This window comes from Solanum tuberosum, unplaced genomic scaffold (assembly GCF_000226075.1).
Source record: "Solanum tuberosum cultivar DM 1-3 516 R44 unplaced genomic scaffold, SolTub_3.0 scf00069, whole genome shotgun sequence".
NCBI lineage: Eukaryota > Viridiplantae > Streptophyta > Magnoliopsida > Solanales > Solanaceae > Solanum > Solanum tuberosum.
The window spans coordinates 1-18250 of NW_006238995.1; the positions used below are offsets into that span (position 1 = coordinate 1).

The window sequence follows — 18250 nt, forward strand, 5'->3', positions numbered from 1 at the left end:
TCAATAGTTTAGGTATGAAACTCAAAAAACAGGTATAATTTAGGTGTGTTTGTGAAACTTATCTCAAGAATTATTTATGAATAAAGGGCTATGGCCAATACTAGATTAAAAAAAAGAAGTCAAACCTTAAAAGTTGAATTAGCTATTATTTATTAGTTAGTTATGTACGTGTATAATGAGTTAATGTTTTATCGTTATTAGGTACAAACATGTACTATTATCGTATGATACCTTGGTTCTTCAATGCCGAATCTAAGGCTTCGAAGATTATATTGTTTGTTTCCTTTGGAATCTAGAACTAACTATTCGAAGCAATTGTATCTAGTAATCATTCCAAACTTGGACAAGAAATTATTGTTTCTATGATTATCAAATTAAAAAGACCTATGTGAAAACTCCATGTTGGTTGAGGGGCATATTAGGAGCATCTACAGTGTTCCGGTAGGCTTTGAAAAGCGAAAGAAATTGTTGGAATTCTATGAAAGAGTCTTGAAAGCTAGGATGTATTCTTGCAAGGCTTGTTGAGCTTCTCCATGTGACTGACATCACATTAATAATTCAATTTCATATGATTAGGTGGAGTGACCCAGATGTGCCTCTTGAATTGTGTATAGATATTGATTCATTCACACAACAATTTGCTACAGGAGTGATGTTGTATAGATATTGATTCATTCTCTCAACTTACTGTGTTTACTTTGTTTTTTTCGCAGCATAAGTTACCATCTTCATCATCAAAGGAAACAAATCTAGTTTCCTCCCATATTTTGTTAGTATGAACTCTTGAAATGTCAATAGAAAAAATCGATATCCATAATAGTTGAGTCCACACCTTAATAAGGGAACAAGAGCAAACACTTCATCAGTAGATCCCAAACGAACAACAAGAATGTTCCACATAACATGTTTAAGACACAACATAAAGGATATTTTGGCAACAACTTTTGTGTCTGGTAAGTTCTCCAACACGTGCCAAAAGGTCATGTTTTGTGCCTTGCGCAATGATGATAATATCGATTGAATAGGCTCATTATTCATCATGGATATGAGGTTGTATTTATTCTCTTCAAATTCGATATGATTCATCACAATCTTATTATAATATTTTAAAAATAATCATACTAATTAGCACTGGAAACTTAATCAAACACAGATCATCTAAAGCGACTATCGATCATATATGACATAATTCTATTTGGATAATTATCGATGCAGAAACCCTAATGTTTTTTGGGAAACAACATGCTTCAAGAATATCCAATTTTCCGTGGGATATTCTTCCCACAGGTTTATGGTAAGGCATAACCTTCCTTGCTTGTACTTAGTCCTATTGAGAATTTTTTATGTTTATTATTAATAATAAACTACTAGATCGCTATCTAGTGGTATACATTTGCTTTTAAAAAAAATAAAAAAATTTCCATGGGAAGAAATATATATTTTAGGAGAGAAGAAGAAAATATGTCTGCTAATATAGAGAGATATAAAAGGAAAAAATTTAAATATAAAAATCTAGCTAATTAGGTAGCCCCATAATTATTAAAGACCCTTTTTTGTCAATAATTATTAAAAGACCCTTTTTGTCCTCCAGAATTATAATTTTACAGTTATAAATTGAGTGTTATTGCCTCTTTTTTTTTGACATAACTCTATTTGGATAATTATCTAAATGAGAGATGTAGAAAGAGATATAAAAGGAAAAACTTTAAATATAAAAATCTGGCTAATTAGGTGATCCAATAATTATTAAAAGACCCTTTTTAGAATTAAAATTAAGGCTGTCAAAAAATAGAGAGAAATATAAAAGGAAAAACTTTAAATATAACAATCTGCGAATTAGGTAACTCAATAATTATTAAAAGATCATTTTTGGAATAAAAATTAAGGTTGTCAAAAAAAAAAATTACCCAGAATTCTATGTTCCCGCTCAAGGTTGGAATAAAAAATAAAACCTAATTTTACTGTTATAAATACAGTGTTACTGCCTCTTTTTTTTAGTGTATCCTTCCAGCAGTTTCTTCAATGTCTAATCAAAAGCCTTTGCTTAGCCTTAAGAAAACATTCTTTTACAATTTCTTTCCATCAAAAGCTGAAGAAGAAGCTTGCAAACTGAACAACACTCCACATGTAGTGACTCGAGAACTAATTGAGATAAGGGACATATATCCTCCCCCAAAAATCGATTTGAAAAACCCCTAGCAGATCAAGAAAAAGATTACCTGTGACGAGGTTATTGTAGGAAAACTGGTGATTCCATTTTTTGAGACGTTTGAGTACATTCTTCGATACTGGACGTTGGATGCGGCCAAAAGTTTGGAGAATGGGTGCAATGTGCCTTTTAACGTGTGGGATGTAACAAAGGAGAATATCCCTAAGAAGTATGAAGGTGGAAGTATTTTCTTAAGGAAATTGCACAATGATGACTTTTATCTTTCGTGCATCAAATTGTTCAACAGTCGCGGATTAAGTGTTGGTAATGAAATTGGACTTTATTGGGATCCTAGATCTTCAAGTTTAATGTTCAAATTACTTTCTTAGGTTCGCGCTTAGTGAAAGGTCCAAGAATTTAGGACATAAAACAACATTCCATAGTCGTTTTGTTAGTATTTCTCTTTCATATAGTTGTAATAGCTGAAGATTGGAACATTTGCATTATGGAGTATGATGATTCTTCAAATTCCCAATTTAGTTTGCGCAATTCCCTTTTAATACATGTTTTTTCATTCCTTGTTATTATAAAGCTCTTTTAATTTAGATGTGCAATTTTGCAAAGCAGTAATTTTTCCACTGATTGATTTCTCCTCTAAGTTGCAAACAAGAATAAAACCTCCTGGTTTGTTTTTTGCACCGACAATATTGATAGCGAAAAGTATCATGGTCGTTCATATAAAGTTTTTTGTCCCAACAATTTGTAGATTATTTGTTTCCATTGGAATCCAGAACTAACTATTCAGAGCAATTGTATCTAGCAACTATATCATACTTGGACAAGAACTTATCATTTCTATGACTATAAATAAAACCTATATTTTCTATGTGAAAACTACATATTAATTGAGGGGCGTATGTAGGAGCATCAACTCCAAATTGTTGGAATTCTACGAAAGTATCGAAAGCCAAGATACATTCTTGCAAGACTTGTTGAGCTTCTTCATGTGACAGACACATGATCATCAAATGCCTTAGATATTTGATTTACCCACGTCAGCATGATCACAATGACGATCGTCTGATTTCAATTCAAGAATTTTTTCAATTACTTCTTCTATGTTTGTGGAGCCATATGAATATGGTTTTCCACTTGGTGAAATGAGCAGAGCAAATACATTTGCTCCGGTCAGAGTTAAAAGTTCTTCCGCTATCTTAAACAATGTTTTTTTCCTTCGCGAGAAAGTTGCAGCTAGCACGTGCTTCCTTTGACTCAATTAACTCCATTTCAATCTTTTGCTTATTGCTGATGATATTCGTTTCCATTGAAAAAGAAAATAAGAAGATGTTTTGGCTGAAGAAGCCCGAGCAACTTTGAGAGGAACACTAGGGTAATTTTAGTAAGTGCATGAGTTTATTTGTCACGTGTATTGTCACATTATTTAATAGTTTCATATTATGAGTCTATTTGTCACCTGTATTATCACATTGTTTAATATTTTCATACTATGAGTCTATATTCCATGAGTATTGTCGCGTTTATTTAGTATTTTTCATATGATATGAATCTATTACTAGATTTATATATATGACTAGTGTCTGGACATGATGCACATGTGTCCATGTCATGCAATACATATTTTTTAATACAACATAAATAATAATAAAAATATATATGGGTATATTGACTGACATAGTCAAACCTTAAAAGTTGAATTAGCTTCATTAGTTAGTTATGTACGTTCATAATGAGTTAATGTTTTAGCGTTATTAGGTACAAACAAGTAATATCATCGTATGATACCTTGGTTCTTCAATGCTGAATCTAAGGCATCGAAGATTGTATTATTTGTTTCCTTCGGAATATAGAACTAACTATTCGGAGCAATTGTATCTAGCAAACATACCATACTTGGATAAGAACTTATTGTTTCTATGACTATATAAAAAAAAAAAAAACCTATGTATTCTATGTGAAAACTCCATATTAGTTGAGGGGCATATTAGGAGCATCAACAGTGTTCTAGTAGGCTTTGAGAAGCAAAAGAAATTGTTGGAATTCTATGAACGAGTCTCGAAAACCAGGATGCATTCTTGCAAGGCTTGTTGAGCTTCTCCATGTGATTGGCATCGCAAATATATTTCAATTTCATATGACTAGGTGGAGTGACCCAGATGTGCCTTTTTGATTGTGTATAGATATTGTTGGTTTTTCTAAAACTATATGCGGCAGCGAAAAAAGGTTAAAAATGTCTCTCTTTAGATTTTGAATGACTTTCAATTGATTTCAATAATTTTATTAAGCATTTAAGTGCTTTAAATAGTGAACATAAAATACATAATTTGCATAATTTAAAATTTAAGAATTCTAATATATCTCAACAACTAAACAACATAACTAAGATTCAAATTTCAAATTCATCTTAAATTAAACAACTTATTTTGCTAAAAACTACTGCAGTAACTAAATGCAAATTTGAACACTCTTCATTTGCTTTAGTTATCGCAATTGTAAAAACTGCTCCTCCTCAAATTTTGTCCTCTATAATGAAAGCTACATTTCCAGAAATGGCACTGGAAAATCGACGCTACTTAGATACAGTTGGTCACACATACAATTATTGATGTTTTCACAAACATCCAACTTCTGCTTTCAAAACACATACATACACATACAGTTAATCCAGCTTCTGCGATGAAAACACATACAGTTGATCACACATACAGGGAGAATTATATACTGTATCTGCGCGATTTCAGTTAGCATTAAAAAAAATCTCACTGTATTTTACAAAAAACACAGAAGCCAATAGCACTAAATTGACATGGATGTATTCATCAAGTACATGTAACATCTATGCGAATTTGACCTTAAAACTATTGTACTGATTGAAGGAACTTGACAAGCTGTTGTATTGTTATTGTTTAATGCTTTCAGATAGACTAAAGAGCCCGGCAACACAAATGTTTGTTCAACTGATCATTCTGAATACAACTGAAGCTTTGCTTCCTCCTCATACAGATGAAAGTAAAAAGGTGTTGGCTGAAGATATCGGCAAAGATAGACTTTATGCAGTTGATGCTTATATTGGGCGCATTATGAAGAAGCAGAAAGTTCTCCCTCATCATGAGCAGTTGAGCAGAATGTTTGATATGGAAGCAATCAAACAGTGGACTGAAGCTTTTATCATCTGAGAAATGCTTGGAAATAGATCTGAGACAAAAATCAAACCTGCACAAGTACTTGGCCAAACGCAACTGCTCGAGTACATCTGAGACAAAACGCAACTGCTCGAGTACATCCAAGGGAAGAAGTAGAAATAAAAAGGAAGAATGGAGGGAAGTTCCAGATTAAACTAAGAAAATAAGAAATAAGAGACAAGTTCATAGCATCACCCTAATTGAGTATTTCCCTCTTCTATATATAGGAATCTTCCCAGGGTCCCAAATGGAATATGACATCTTCTCACATAGGTCCTTCAGCTAAGTTATACTCATAACACAATTCCATCCCATCTCTATCCCCATGAATAGAGGACAAGGTAGGACATGTAGTAAACAGTCTTTGGATCAGGTATCCAGTGGTTTTCTCGGTAATATCAATGAAGAACCGTCTGCATTGGTTTCTTCATCTTCTTCAGGTAAAGTTAGCAAAACCCGAGTGAAAAGTTTAGATTTTTCTAATAGAAATGTTGATTCTAAAGTGGTTAGAAGTAAGAATTCGAGAAGGGGAGGTGTTTCGGATGAGATTATTTGTTTAAATAAAGAGCCAACTTATGTGGCTTTAGTTGCGTTAACGACTGGATTTCCTTCTGACTCGTTAACAGATGAGGAAATTGAAGCTGGGGTTGTTAGTGTAGTAGGCAAGATAGAACAATGTAACTATATTTTAATTAGGAATCACATTATTATAAAATGACGTGAAAACGTGTTGATTTTAGGTGACATAGGATATGTTTGGTGATGTTATACCTGAACGATGTAGTGGGTTATTGGATTCTGCCTATAACTATTTGTTATCATACGTGTATATTAATTTTGGGGTGGCGTTGGCGATTAAGAACAAGATTTCAAATGAGCCAAGTAAAGGCAGAGAGATTGTTATTGGGCCAGGTCTTGCGGGGTTGGCGACTGCAAGACAACTGATGTTATTTGGGTTTGAGGTTACTATTTTAAAGGGATGAAAACGTGCAGGTGGAAGGGTGTATACAAAAAAGATGGAAGAAGGGAATATGTGGCAGTTGCTGATTTAGGAGGGAGTGTTTTGACAGGTACACTAGGGAATCCACTTGGTCAGTTGGGTCGAAAGTTGTCGTATACACTTCATAAGGTGAGAGACCAATGTCCACTCTATCGTGCTGATGGAAAGCCCGTAGACAAGCATTTGGATAAAAAGAAAAGTGGAGGCAGCTTACAATGAACTTTTGGACAAGGCAAGCAAGGTCAGGCAAGAATTATCTCAGGTTGTTTCTCTTGGAGGGGAATTGGAGACTTTGCTAAAGGATTTTGGTGTTGCAATGGATACTGAGGAGATGATCTTATTTAACTGGCATCTGGCAAATTTGGAATATGCAAATGCAGGTTTGACAGTTTTCCTTAGCATTTTTGGACCAAGATGACCCCTATGATATGGGAGGGGATCACTGCTTCTTGTCTGGTGGAAATGGAAGATTAGTTCATGCTCTGGCTGAAAATGTGCATATTATTTTTAAAAAAACTGTGCATGTCATTCATTGTGGTAGAGATAGTGTGAAGGTGACTACTTGGTGCCAATTATATGAGGGAGATATGGCATTGTGCACCTTTCCTCTCGGATTTTGAAGAGTGGTTCTATAAGGTCATTCTAGAGTTGCCTCAACAAAAGCTGGACACAATAAAAAGATTAGGTTTTGGACTGTTAAATAAGGTTGCAATGTTATTCCCGTTTGTGTTTTAGGACTCCAATGTTGATATATTTGCTCACGGTGTTGTTGATTCTAGTTGTCTGGGGGAATTCTTTCTATTTTACAACTATGCAACGGTTGCTAGTGGACCCTTTTTGTTAGTTCTAGTTGCAGGAGAAGCTGAACACAGGTTTTAGAGAATGGCCCCTACTGATGCAGTAACAAAAGTACTTCAAATTTTAAAAGGTAAATGATAGGTTCCACATTAACTTTGCTTTCAATATACCAAAATATTATTTTTACCAAAGCTAAGTTAATGTGGAACCTATCATTTACCTTTTAAAATTTGAAGTACTTTCGTTACTGTATCAGTAGGGGACATTCTTTAAAACTTGTGTGCATCTTCTCCTGCGACTAGAACTAACAAAAAGGGCCCACCAACAACCGTTGCATAGTTGTAGAATAGAACGGACCCCCCCCCCCCCGACAACTAGGATCATCAGCAACATAACCAAATATATCAACATTGGAGTCTCAAAACGCATACGGGAATAACATTGCAACCTTATTTAATAGTCCAAAACCCAATCTTTTTATTATGTCCAGCTTTTACTAAGGCAACTCTGGAATGAATGTGATTGAACCACTCTTCAAAACTCTGAGAGGAACGGTGCACAATGCCATATCTCCCTCAAATAATTGGACTTTGGTAATCATATTCACACTATCTCTATCATAACGAATGGCATACACAATTTTTCAAAATAATAGGCACATTTTCAGCCAGAGCATAAACTAATCTTTCATTTCCACTGGACAAGAAGCAATGATACCCACCCATATCATAGGGGTAATCTTTGTCCCAATATGCTAAGGAAAGCTGTGAAAGCAAACTTGCATTTTCATATTTCAGATTTGCCAGATGCCAGTTAAACAAGCTCATCTTCTCAACATTTATCGCAATACCAGAATCCTTTCGCAAAGTCTTCAATCCCTCTCCAATAGAAAAAACTTGAGATAATTCTTGTCTAACCTTACTTGCCTTGTCCAAAATTTCAAAGTAAGTAGCCTCCACTTTTTTATCAAATACTCATCTATGGCCTTTCCATCAACACGATAGAGTGGACATTGATCTCTCACCTTATGAAGTGTATACGACAACCGTCGATCTAACAGACCAAGTAGATTTCCTAGTGTATACCTGTGAAAACACTCCCTCCAAGATCAGCAACTTCCACCTTATTTCCTCCTTCCATCTTTGTTGTATACACCTATCCACATGCACTCTTTCGTCCCTCCAAAACAATAACCTCAAACCCAAATAACATCAGTTGTCGTGCAGCCGCCAACCAAGCAAGACCTTCCCCAATAACAATCACTTTATCTTTACTTGGTGCAGCTGGAATCACATTCTTAATTGTCAACGCCAACCCACAATTAATATATTTGTATGATAACAAATAGTTATAGGCAGAATCCAATAACTCACTACACCGTTCAAGTATAACATCACCAAACATTTCGTTTGTCACCCAAATCGATACATTTTCACGCCATTTTGTAATAATGTGATTCCTAATTAAAATATAGTGACATTAATGTTCTGTCCTACCAACTACACCAACAACCCTAGCTTCAATTTTCTCATTCTTTAACGAGTCAGACAGAAATCCAGTTGTTAACGCAACTAAAGCCTCAGAAGTTGACTCTTTTTTTATACAAATAATCTCATCCAGAACAACTCCCCTTATCAAATTTTTTCTTCTAACCACTTTATAATCACATTTCTATTAGAAAAATCAGAAATTTTCACTTGAGTTTTGCTAACTTTACCTGAAGAAGTTGAAGAAACCAATGTTGATTGTTCTTCATTGACATTACCGAGAAAACCATTGGATACCTGATCTAAAGATTGTTTACTGTCTGATCTACTTCGTCTTCTATTCATAGCAAGAGATGGAAATGATTCAGGATCAAATCGGATTTAAAGGTAGGGTTAGAATTTGGAACTTAACTGAAATTGGAAGTGAAATCAAAAGTTTGAGTTAGACAAATGAATTGGGGACTGGACAGGGATTTTGTTGATGGATTTTTATGCTTTCTGTAATGGTTTTATCAACAGAGAAGAAGATGACCGGATCGGAGAAGATGAAAATGGACGATTAGAGAAGATGGGTTTAGGTTTTATGGATTGTTTCAACTTTTTTTCTTGGTTGTAACGAAGTGAAGATGAAAGGAGAAAGATAGTTGTTTTGGTTCTTGAAAATGGAGGAGAAAACAAGGTGAAATATAAAAACAAAAAGACAAATATATGCATGGCATTTAATGTATTTTTGACTTAATTAAATTCATCCTTATTATTTTAGTTTAGTTTTTGTTACATCCTTGTAATTTTCATTTAATCAAAAATACCTTTTAAATTTATAAAATATAACCAAAAACATACTTTTATTTATTTTTTCGTCCTTCTCAAACTTCAATAAATTCAGTTTTAGATTTGATATATTTAAATATTCAAACTTCAGATTAGAGACTATTAAATTTCTTATTGGAACTCAGAATAAGAAACACAACTGAATTCAGATTTCAAGAAAACAACGATAGAAATCTCAAACATCTTAATTCAATCAGTGAAACGTTATGTTTAGATTTCTATCGTTGTTTTCTTGAAATCTGAATTCAGTTGTTTTTCTTATTCTGAGTTCCAATTCCATAACCGTTGAGATTTTGACTTCTATTATGTAAAAAAATTGAATTCTAAATTGTTGTTCATGAACCCTATTTGTTTATAAAAGTCATGTTTATAAAGATAATTATATGAGATTTCTTATACATCAATTTCGGAAAATGAAGAAAGAGAACTTTCTGCCTCTTCATAATGCACACATTATGACGAGGAAGCAAAGGGATCCTTATCCTCATTGTGTAAGTGAACTTGAAGTTGTACTCAGAATGATCAGTTGAACAAACATTTGTGTTGCCGGGCTCTTTAGTCTATCTGAAAGCATTAAACAATAACAGAGTGAAAATAAATGAAAACTCAGTATTTAGTAGAATATAATCCCCTTATTGAATTTAAAACATAATGGCTTAGGATTATGAATGGGAATATACAAAAGAAATCCCACTTAAAAAGTTGTCGAAAACCTTCCACAAGGCCATCTACAGTTTATGGTTTGATCTACAGACCGTAGATCCCATCCATAGAATTCATATTGAAGTTTTAAGGCTAAAAGGTTCATTCTACGGTACCAAACTACGACCCGTAGATGGGTCTATGGGAATTGGACCCCAAACTACGACCCATAAAAGGGTTTTGTAGTTCACTGACTCAGAAAACACTGTTGTGGTAGTCTCTGGTAAAATATTCATAACATTTTACTCTAAACTCGAAATGAGGCAAACTTGGTGGAGTTGGAAAAAGAACTCAATTTGATTGGTCATGGGTCACCTAATTCATTATGTGCTAAGAGATATGATCGTTTGAAGTTTACCTAAGTAGAACTTTACATCAAAACTTAATCGGTAAGGAAGCTTACAACTCAACCATGTGCTAGAGGATTTTTGTTACCTTAATTCATATCAAAATTCATTCCCATACTAAATAATAAACCTTAACACCTACGGAAAGTTTAAGAATCACCCGTTACGACCTTATACGCAAATGAAGAACAGTTCGGGACTTAGCTTAGAAAATTTAGTGGGTGTTACACTTTTCTTGAGTCATTTATGCTTCCCTTCTAGGTTTGGCTAGTTCAGCCAAGACATTCTCGAGGGGAACTCTTAGCTTGCTCTGTTTAGTCTGCAATATTTCACAGCATAAGTTAAACCATCTTCAACATCGAAGGAAACAAATCTAGTTTCCTCCCATCTTTTGTTAGTATGAACTCTTGGAATATCATTAAAAAAATGAATATCCATAATAGTAGAAACCACACCTCAAATGAGGGAACAAGAGCAAACACTTCATCAACATATTCTAAATGAATAACAAGAATGTTCCATGCACATAACATTTTTAAGACACAAGATCAAAAGGTATTTTGATATATTCCACATATCTTTATTTTTTACTCCCTTTTGATAACAATTTTTGTGTCTTGTAAGTTTTTCAACACGCGGCCAAAGTCATCGATTGTGCCTTGTAATGACAATAATATCGGTTGAATAGGCTCATTATTCGTCATGGATATGATCTTGTTTTTGTTCTCTTCAAATTTGATGTAATTCATCACAATCTTATTATAATATTTTCAATATGATTTTATTAATTAGCTTGAAATACATGTGCACGTGTTCAAAAACCAGGATAAAAATCATGAAGCTGGAAAATTAATCAAACACAAATTATCTAAAGTGACTACATCATACATGGTATAACTCTATTTGGATAACTATCTAAAGTTTTTTGGGAAAGGTAAAAGGGTCTGATATACCCCTCAACTTTGTCATTTAGAGCTTGTGTACCCTCATTATGAAAGTGGTTCATATATACCCTTACCGTTATATAAATGACTCACATATCCCTACCGTTACAAAAGGAGCTCACATAATGGAAGTGAAAAAATTAGTTTTAAATTTATTTATTTTACTTTAATTTTTTTTAAAAATCATGTGGGGTATATATGATCATTCTAGTAAAGTTCAAGTTGTGTTTTAATATTTTTCATAAATAAATTATTTTTTGACTTCTTTGATTATAATTATTTGAGTCTCTTAGTTTTTTCTTTCATTCTTTAGTGAATTAAAACTATTTTTTTGCGGCTATACTATAATTTAGTTTTTGTATTTGTAAAAAAAATGGGGGCATCTACAATAAATTTTATAAGAAAATTTGTGAAACCTATAAATAAATTGGCCCAATAAAATAAAAAATTTAAATTAGTTATTGAACAAAACGTAAAAAAAAAAGCGTGAGGAAGATCAAATATCCAATTTTTCGTGTGAATAAATATTTAAGGAGAGAAGAAGAGAAAAAAATACATTTGCCAATATAGAGAGAGATATAAAAGGAAAAACTTTAAATATAAAAATCTGGCTAATTAGGTAACTCAATAATTATTAAAGGACCCTTATTGGAATAAAAATTGAGGCTGTCAAAAAATAGAGAGAGAGATATAAAAGGAAAAACTTTAAATATAAAAATCTGGCTAATTAGGTAACTCAATAATTAGGTAACTCAATAATTATTAACAGACCCTTTTTGGAATAAAAATTAAGGCGGTCAAAAAAAAAATATCACCCAGAATTCTATGTTCCCGCTCAAGGTTGGAATAAAAATTAAAACCTAATTTTACTATTATAAATAGAGTGTTACTGCCTCTCTCTTTTTCTCAATGTATCCTTCCAACAATTTATTCAATGTCTGATCAAAAGCCTTTGCTTAGCCTTAAGAAGACATTTTTTTTCAATTTCTTTCCATCAAAAGCTAAAGAAGAAGCTTGCAAACTTATCAACACTCCACATGTAGTGACTCGAGAACTAATTTAGATAAGAGACATATACCCTCCCCCAAAAATTGATTTGAAAACCCCTGGCAGATCAAGAAAAAGATTACCCGTGACGAGGTTATTGTAGGAAGCTGATGATTCCATTTTTAGGGGAGGGTATATGTCTCTTATCTAAATTAGTTCTCGAGTCACTACATGTGGAGTGTTGTTAAGTTTGCAAGCTTCTTCTTCAGCTTTTGATGGAAAGAAATTGAAAAGAATGTCTTCTTAAGGCTAAGCAAAGGCTTTTGATCAGACATTGAAGAAGAAGCTTGCAAACTTAACAACACTCCATATGTAGTGACTCAAGAACTAATTGAGATAAGAGACATATACCCTCCCCCAAAAATTGATTTGAAAACCCCTGGCAGATCAAGAAAAAGATTACCCGTGACGAGGTTATTGTAGGAAAGCTGATGATTCCATTTTTCGAGACGTTTGAGTACATTCTTCGATACTGGACGTTGGATGAGGCCAAAAGTTTGGAGAACGGGTGCAATGTTCCTGTTGGCGTGTGTGATGTAACGGAGGAGAATATCCCTAAGAAGTATGAAGGTGGAAGTGTTTGCTTAAGGAAATTGTACAATGATGACTTTTATCTTTCGTGCACCAAATTGTTCAAGAGTCGCAGATTTAGTGTTGGTGATGAATTTGGACTTTATTGGGATCCTAGGTCTTCAAGTTTAATGTTCAAATTACTTTCTCAGGTTCGCGCTTAGTGAAAGGTCCACAAATTTAGGACCAAAAACAACATATCATAGTCTTTTTGTTAGTATTTCTCTTTCATATAGTTGTAATAGCTGAAGATTGGAACATTTGCATTATGGAGTATGATTATTCTTCAAATTCCCAATTTAGTTTGCTCAATCCCCTTTTAGTAATTTTTCCATTCATTGATTTCTCCTCTAAGTTGCAAACAAGAATGGATGCCTCCCTGGTAAGTTCTCCAAGACAGGCCAAAAGGTCATGTTTTGTGCACCGATAGTATTGAGTGAAAAGTATTAGGAACATTCATATAAATATTATTTGTTTCCATCGAAATCAAGAACTATCTATTCAGAGCAATTGTATCTAACAACTATATCATACTTGGACAAGAACTTATCGTTTCTATGACTATAAATAAGACCTGTCTTTTCTATGTGAAAACTACATATTAAATGAGGTGCGTATGTAGGAGCATCAACTCCAAATTGTTGGAATTCTAAGAAAGTATCGAAAGCCAAGATACATTCTTGCAAAACTTTTTCAGTTTCAACGCCTAGGTGGAGTGACCCAGATGTGCCTTTTGGATTGTGTATCGATATTGATTCATGTTGACGTGTTTTAAAGTCTTACGGGCCTAAACCTAAAATTGTCAATATCATTAATATTAGTGGGTGAGGTTGTTAGTTTGTTACATATTATATATTCAAATCTCTGTTTCTATTTTCTATAAATCCTAGCTATTAACTCAAGCAAAAAAAAAAAGAGAAAAGAAGAAAGGAAACATGAGTTGCCGCATTTAGTGTAAATGACGGCTGTAAATAAACTGCCTTAAAAAAATCATATTTTGTCGAAATTCTTATTTGCACGGTATAAGATCAAAACTGAAAGGTAAAAAGGAAAAATATACCCCTGAACTATCGTAAATGGTATCTAAATACCCTTCGTTATCATGGGATCGAAATCACAAGTCTCTTTTCCTTCTCACGATTTGTTAAACACTTCATGGGATCGAAATAAATCTGGTTTCATCCCATATTTTGTTAGTATTAACATCTATAGAAGGTTCTTTAGGAAATTAATTATAGCTTTTATCGTCCTGTCTAGTAAAACTTAAAACTCAATTAATAGCAACAGTTGGAAGCTGTCTCAACACCCAACCAACCTCAACTCTTGAAATGTCATTAGAGAAAAATGAATTTCCATAATAGTAGAGTCCTTACCTTAAATGAGGGAACAAGAGCAAACACTTGATCAACAAATTCCAAGTGAAAGTTGGCAATCATGCAGAGCTGCATCCATACAACAATGAAATATGAACACATTGATTCACATCACAACGTAAAGGATCAAAGTATTAACAACTTGAAATCTTCAATACCTCCCCATCAGATACGTCATGTTGTTTTAGAGGCCTGAACTGAGTTAAATGAAAACAAGCACTAGAAGAGACAACTACAACAAGAAGTTCTCCTTTTCCTTTCAAAATATCTATAGTTTCACAATCCATCAGACATGTTGTATTTCCTGGAAGTTCTGAAGTTCTATCAAGAGATTCTGAGAATGAAGCTATTTGATTTGCCCACATCAGCATGATCGTGTTGACGGTCGGTTTGATTTCAATTCAAGAAATTTTTTAATTATTTTTATTCAATATTTGTGAAGACATAGGAATATGGTTTTCCATTTGGTGAAAAGAGCAGAACACAAACATCTTCTCCGGTTAAAGTTGAAAGCTCATCTGCTTTCTTCGAAAGGGGTTTTTCCTTTGCGATAAAGTAGCAGCGCGCGCTTCCTTTGATTCAATCAAATCCATTTCAATCTTTTGCTTACCCCAGCTAGTCCTCTTTTCTATTGGAAAAAACAAATAATTAAAGAAGAAAATAAGTTGTTTTGGCTGAATAAGCTTGTGCAACTTCGAGAAGAACACCAGGGTAATTTATAGTAGGTGCACGACTCTATTTTCACGTGTATTGTCACATTATTTAATATTTTCATATTATGATTCTATTTGTCACATTTATTGTCAAATTGTTTAATATTTTCATATTATGAGTCTATCTATCATGAGTATTGTCACATTTATTTAGTATTTTTCATATCATGTGAATCTATTACTAGATTTACATATAATGTTATTTCGGAAAGAGAGCCTTGAAAAAAATGTAAAGTTGTCTATGTGTGACATGTAGGTCTCTGGTTCAAGACATGTAAGCAGTCACTAATACTTGCTCTAGGGTAGGCTATTTACATCACACCCTTGGGTGTTTGGCCTTTCCCCGGGCCTCACTAACACAAAATGTTTTGTGCATTGAACTACAATTGTTTTTTATATAATGTTAATTCTATACTATGAATGAAAAGGAAATATACCAAATAACTAGTTTAATTTTTCTTTTACAGGTACATTTTCTTCTAATATGATTCAAGAAAAAAATCTCAACAACTCCACCTCAATAGAATCTTAGAACATGATTTTACACCTCTAACTAATACACCCTTTATTTCAAGTTCTTTGTCAAACTTTCCTTTTTAGTCCGTTTAAAAAAGACCTACCACAACTAGGGTCAAGGTTATACTTGATATAATGGAGAAGCTTCCAAATTGTATAAGGTTGCAGTTTGTGGATGAAAAATCTGGTAAGTTGATCGAGGTTTTCTAGGAGATTGTATATGATAATTTACCTTTGTATCGCAATAATTGTTATCACCAAGGTCATGATGAAGATAGATGTTCTTTGATCTAGAAAAAAAATCAAAATAACAAACAAAATGATGATACCATTGAAGGTACTTAATTAAAGGTACTAGCAATATTAAAAAATATCAAGGTGATGTGAAGGAAATATCAAATAAAAAAAGGAGGGTTTTAGGTGTCTATCAAAGTAAAGCTACTTCTTTAGATTGACAATTGGTTGCTGCCACTTCTGAGCAAAATCATGCAAACATAATGGATGTTGATACATGTAATATTTGTCATTGGGTATAAAATCACATAAAATTAGGTAAGTCACAACTTAGGTTATATATAAGTTGGGCTAAATAGAAGGTAAGTAAAATTTATGGGTTGACTTGAGAAATGGAGAAGAAGAAGAGAAAAAATAAAAAATGGCCAAATACACAAGCCTTTCATGCGCTATTGATGAGTATATTAGGAGCATCAACACTGTTTCGGTAGGTTTTGAGAAGCTGAAGAAATTGTTGGAATTCTATGAAAGAGTCTCGAAAGCCAGGATGTGCATTCTTGGAAGGCTTGTTGAGCTTCTCCATGCATGTTACTTACATTGCAAAAATATTTCAGTTTCGTACGACTAGGTGGAGTGACCCAGATGTGCCTCTTGGATTGTGTATATATATTGATTCATTCACACAACAATTTGCCGCAGGAGAGATGTTGCAAGATTACTAGTGACTTAGATTGCTACCTGCTTCTTTACGATGATAGTGGAGCAAACCACTGACGAAGAGACCAAGTTCCTTACAGGGATATATGCAACACCTTAGACAATCTTACGTCAATAAAATGTATGAGAAATGCAAGGAATATAAGGAAGCAAATTTATCCATGTTGACGCGTTTTAAAGTCTCTAAAATTTACAATTTTATTATTATTAGTTAGTCGGGTTGTTTGTTTGTTACACACTATATATTCAAGTTTGAAATTCAGATGCGACATGTTATCCCTCAAAATTATCTTCAATCAGTAATGTGATACTTTCGACAAACTAAAATGACTAAGAAAATTGGATAGAGATGTATTAACTTAAGACAACTGATTTTGTAACAACATCTGGCTGAAAGTTTTTGCATTTGCACAAGAATAATGCTACATTCATTCAAGTCGTTGTTTCCATTTTTCTGCAAAATAAAGATAAAAGAAGAAAGGCAACTGTTGGGCATGGCCTTTAGAGACAGATGCATAACCTCTGGACAAATACTTGAATTTAGCGTAAATGACGGTTGTAAGTAAACTGGCATATCAAATCATCTTTTGCAGTCGAAATTCTTGTTTGCACGATACAAGATCAAAACTAAAATGATGATATTACTATAGAATGCTCTTTGTCACACCCCGAGCATACACCCTGGACGTGGCGAGCACTCGAGAACTATTGCTGGTCCCCAAGAGAACCCTTGGCCTGGCTAATTATCGACATGAGACTTTAATATGATATGCAGAAGCCTTAAGTAGATGTATATTTAAATTATTTAAATAAAAGCTTTGAAACACTGTCTTGAAATTATTTAGATGAATATGTTCCAATAAAAATCATCTGGAGAAAAATATGAAAAACATTTAACTCTATCTATGAAACCTCTATTGTTCAAGATAGGTGTTGGGACAAGATCCACGACACCTCAAATACTACTAACAGAATATAAAAATGAAGTCCTCTGAAATCAAGAAGGTCTCACCAAAAACTATCAAGAAGGGTGAAGTGATCGCAATAGAGTGCCTGTTGATGATCCTAAACACATGTATCTTCATCATAAACATATGCAACTTGACTGACATCAGTATATTGAATGTACGAGTATGTAATATGGCTGAATAAAACAATAACTGGATTGATGACTGAATAGATATCAAGTAAAACAATATATGAACAAGTAGTGAAAACCATTTGTACTTTACAATAAGATATGAAATAAAAGCAATATGGGAATAGAACACTTTACTCTGTAGGGAGTTTCTTTAATCGACAACCAACACAATGAGCCTAGCAGTGATACAACGTTTCACCCACGTTGCAAGGGTCATCCTATACTTTATCGGGGTATAGGATGCTAACTATAACTGTGGATCCATCCAATAAGCCTTCTTGAGGTAGTGAGGATCCATCCAATAAGACTCTTACCCAATTTTGTGCTCGATACTACTCCCAAAACAAACCATATCAATTATGTCCAATCACCCTTTACATAGAAAGAAACTATTTCTTTACTTTTACTTTCACTTTTCTTTACTGAAAAACTTTCAGAAAATCATTTATACTCTTTCTCTTTCTTAACTATCAAATAGTAC

The 18250-nt window shown here is 33.5% G+C and overlaps 1 protein-coding gene and 2 pseudogenes across 1 annotated transcript; 1 reads left to right on the forward strand and 2 right to left on the reverse strand.

Moving 5' to 3' along the window:
• Positions 1–5674: 5674 nt before the first annotated feature.
• LOC102590293 (protein FLOWERING LOCUS D-like) lies at positions 5675–7285 on the forward strand (annotated as a pseudogene).
• Positions 7286–7359: 74 nt separating this feature from the next.
• Positions 7360–8979, reverse strand: LOC102590632 (protein FLOWERING LOCUS D-like; annotated as a pseudogene).
• Positions 8980–10758: 1779 nt separating this feature from the next.
• Positions 10759–14819, reverse strand: LOC102590980 (DNA-directed RNA polymerases IV and V subunit 4-like). The gene is made up of 3 exons (XM_006345543.1): positions 14607–14819; positions 14449–14517; positions 10759–10833 (listed from the first exon to the last, which is right to left on the reverse strand). Exons 1-3 carry the CDS (start codon positions 14817–14819, stop codon positions 10759–10761), a joined length of 357 nt encoding a protein of 118 aa, XP_006345605.1.
• Between the last annotated feature and the right edge of the window lie 3431 nt (positions 14820–18250).